Raw genomic sequence first — 3,016 nt, forward strand, 5'->3', positions numbered from 1 at the left:
AACCTGTTTGACAAGAGCAAGGGCTGAGGCTCCTTCAGCACTACCTCCTGGATCCCTCTACCTGCCTCACTCATAGTCACACCCTCCTGTCCCTGACCACTCACCAAATTTGAGGCAGTAAATCGAAGGGGCGTGACTGAAATACAGCATCTGGGTAACTCTCCCTCTCCCTGATGTGTCGTAGTGTTTGAAGCTCAGACTCCAGCTCATCAACACTGAGCCAAAGTTCCTCAAGCAACCAGCACTTGTTATAAATGTGGTCAGTATGAACCACAATGCGATCCACCAGCTCCCACATCATACAGGTACCACACATCATCTGGCCCGGCATCTCTGTTTTAATTACTTAGTTCTTAAGTTGATTTTTAAAAAATTCCACTGGTCTTCTGGTTTGTAACCTGTAAAAATTCTTCAACTTACCTTCAGTCTGAAAGTAAGCTATAATAAACTAGCAGCTATAAACAACCACTGAACTTATGGTTTTCCAGTGATATCAATCTTTCTTTCGTGCTTGACCCCCTGATCCTGGGCTTCAGTTATCTGTTGAAAAACCTTACAGACTATGAACCAACAAACCGTGTACAAAGCACCTCTTCCCCAAAACTCCACCCCCACCGACCCCCACCACCACAGCACTGAATTCCCACACTGCTTCCAAATTCCTGGAATTATATCCTCACTCGGGATGTGCTCACTCTGGATGACATCCCCCACTCCCTGACCATCCAAATCTTACATCATGTTTGATGAATTTACAGGAACTTTGAGGTGGAAACAAAATAATTAGGGGATCTGACAGGATTGATATGGAAAAGTAGTCCCAGACTCTCCCACAAGGGACAAACCAAGGGGGCATCATCTCGGGGGTAGGGGTGGTGGCTCACACACACAACACAGAGGATGAGGAGGAATTCCTTCTCCCAGAGGGCAGTGAATCTGTGGAATTGTTTATCCCAGGGGACTGTTGAGGATGGATCGTTAAGTATATTCAAGGCTGAGATAGATCTTTAATCATTAAAGGAATCAGGGTGATGGGGAAAAGGCAGGGAAGTGGCCGTGAGGATGATCAATTCAGACATGATCTCACTGAATGGTGAAGCAGACCTGATGGGCTGAATGGCCTACTTCAGCTCCAACACCTTTTGATCTACCTCACTAATATATTACCCCTTAGTCATGACCTTTTATGTTTCCACAAGAACCTCCAGTACTGGAATTTTTTTTTCATCCTGTATGGTGAAGAGAGAAGCAAGTTTTTTTTAAAATTTAGTTTCATCTGCCATTTCCTTTTTAGCTCCTATTAATTGTCCATTCTCAACTCTCGAGGAGCCAACACTCACTTCACCCTTTCCTTTTTAAACACCTGCAGAAACTCTAGCTTTCTGTTTTTACATTTCAAGCTCATTCCTGTCCCACTAAGTTCTTTCTCCTGATTAACCTCCCATCATTCTCTGCCTTTTGTTATATTCCACCGAATCACCCGACCTGTCACTCATCTCTGTGCATCTTATGCCTTTTCCTCATTTTTGCTGCTTCTTTAATGAAGACCTCCTTTTTGGATTTTTCTTTACAGCAGAAATATAATTATTCTGAAATATCCTGTTAAATGTCGATTGCTCTATTCCCAGCCTATTATCCCAGTTCACTCCAGCTAGCTCAGATTTCATGTCCACCCAGTTGCCATTATTTAAATTTAATACTCTAGTCTTTGACCCATTCTGTTCTCTTTCAAATTAGATGTAAAATTCAATCATATTGTGGCCGCTGTTGCCAAGAGGTGCCTTTACTCTGAGCTCGTTAATTAACCCTGTCACATTACACAACCCCAAGTCAAGAATAACCTGTCGGTTTCAGAAGTGCTGTGAGAAACGCTCTCCAAACTTTTCTATAATCTCCACATTCACACTGTTACTACCAACCTCATTTTTCCAGTTTCTGTGTAGATTAAGGTCACCCATGATTATTGCTATCCCTTCAATTCCTTATTCTCCTCAGTCAATCAAACTCTATTTCTGGGAGATGTTGGTGTGACTATAAGAGCTGTATAATACTTCTTTCTGTTCTGTCTGTGGCCTATATACAATCATGCTGTGCATTTTCCCAAAATCCAGCTCAGTCAACTTGTGTCTCATACTTTCATAGTTTCTGTTCCAAATTTTACACCTTGCTTCAGGCTCGAATATCTCACTTTCAACATGATGTGAAGTATCTATCAGATTGTGATCACTCATCCCAAAACATTCCTCTACAACTATTGATTATTTAACCTCATGTCATGAGGCAAGTGAAATAAACAAAGGTACATATAAACCCAAAGAGAGCAGCTCATTGTGACCTTCTCGAGGACAGGCAGGAAATAGCCATCCTGCGAATAAATAAATAAAGACAGACAGACAGATGGACAGAAAGGGCGATACCAAACGTACCTACGGAGCAGCTGCAGGATCGCAGGGTCTGTACGGGACTATCACGACAGTGACTGCCTCCCCATATCCCTCGGAAAACATCCGGCAACATTGTCTGGGAAAAGGAGACTTCACTTACACCAGCAACTGAACAGGTTTCAAACTAAAACACCTTCAGCACGCTGAACCGGAATTTTATATCAGGGCCCAGGTAGCACACAGCCCCAGGATCAAAGCTCATCGTGAGAATCTAATCATAAACTGCACCCACTGTACCCCGCTGAGGGTCAGTGTGGGGTGACCCTGTACCCCACTGAGGGTCAGTAAATGGGGGGACCCTGTACCCCGCTGAGGGTCAGTGTGGGGCGACCCTGTACCCCGCTGAGGGTCAGTGTGGGGGGACCCTGTACCCCGCTGAGGGTCAGTGTGGGGGGACCCTGTACCCTGCTGAGGGTCAGTGTGGGGGTCCCTGTACCCCGCTGAGGGTCAGTGTTGGGGCAGGCCCTGTACCCCACTGAGGGTCAGTGCGTGTGGGGGGACCCTGTACCCCACAGAGGGTCAGTAAGTGGGGGGGACCCTGTACCCCACTGAGGGTCAGTGCAGGGGGGGGG

General features: G+C 45.6%; 1 protein-coding gene across 1 annotated transcript in view; it reads right to left on the reverse strand.

Moving 5' to 3' along the window:
• LOC125482536 (alanine--glyoxylate aminotransferase 2, mitochondrial-like) overlaps positions 1-3,016 on the reverse strand; it is a gene marked incomplete at its 3' end in the record, with an annotated part of 3,905 nt that overhangs the window by 539 nt on the left and 350 nt on the right. The window contains exon 2 of the mRNA XM_048594624.1: positions 2,427-2,520. Coding sequence (XP_048450581.1) covers positions 2,427-2,520 — 94 coding nt within the window. The remainder of the gene's footprint in view (positions 1-2,426; positions 2,521-3,016) is intronic.

Source organism: Rhincodon typus, unplaced genomic scaffold (genome assembly GCF_021869965.1).
Source record: "Rhincodon typus isolate 14 unplaced genomic scaffold, sRhiTyp1.1 hic_rhity00011961, whole genome shotgun sequence".
NCBI lineage: Eukaryota > Metazoa > Chordata > Chondrichthyes > Orectolobiformes > Rhincodontidae > Rhincodon > Rhincodon typus.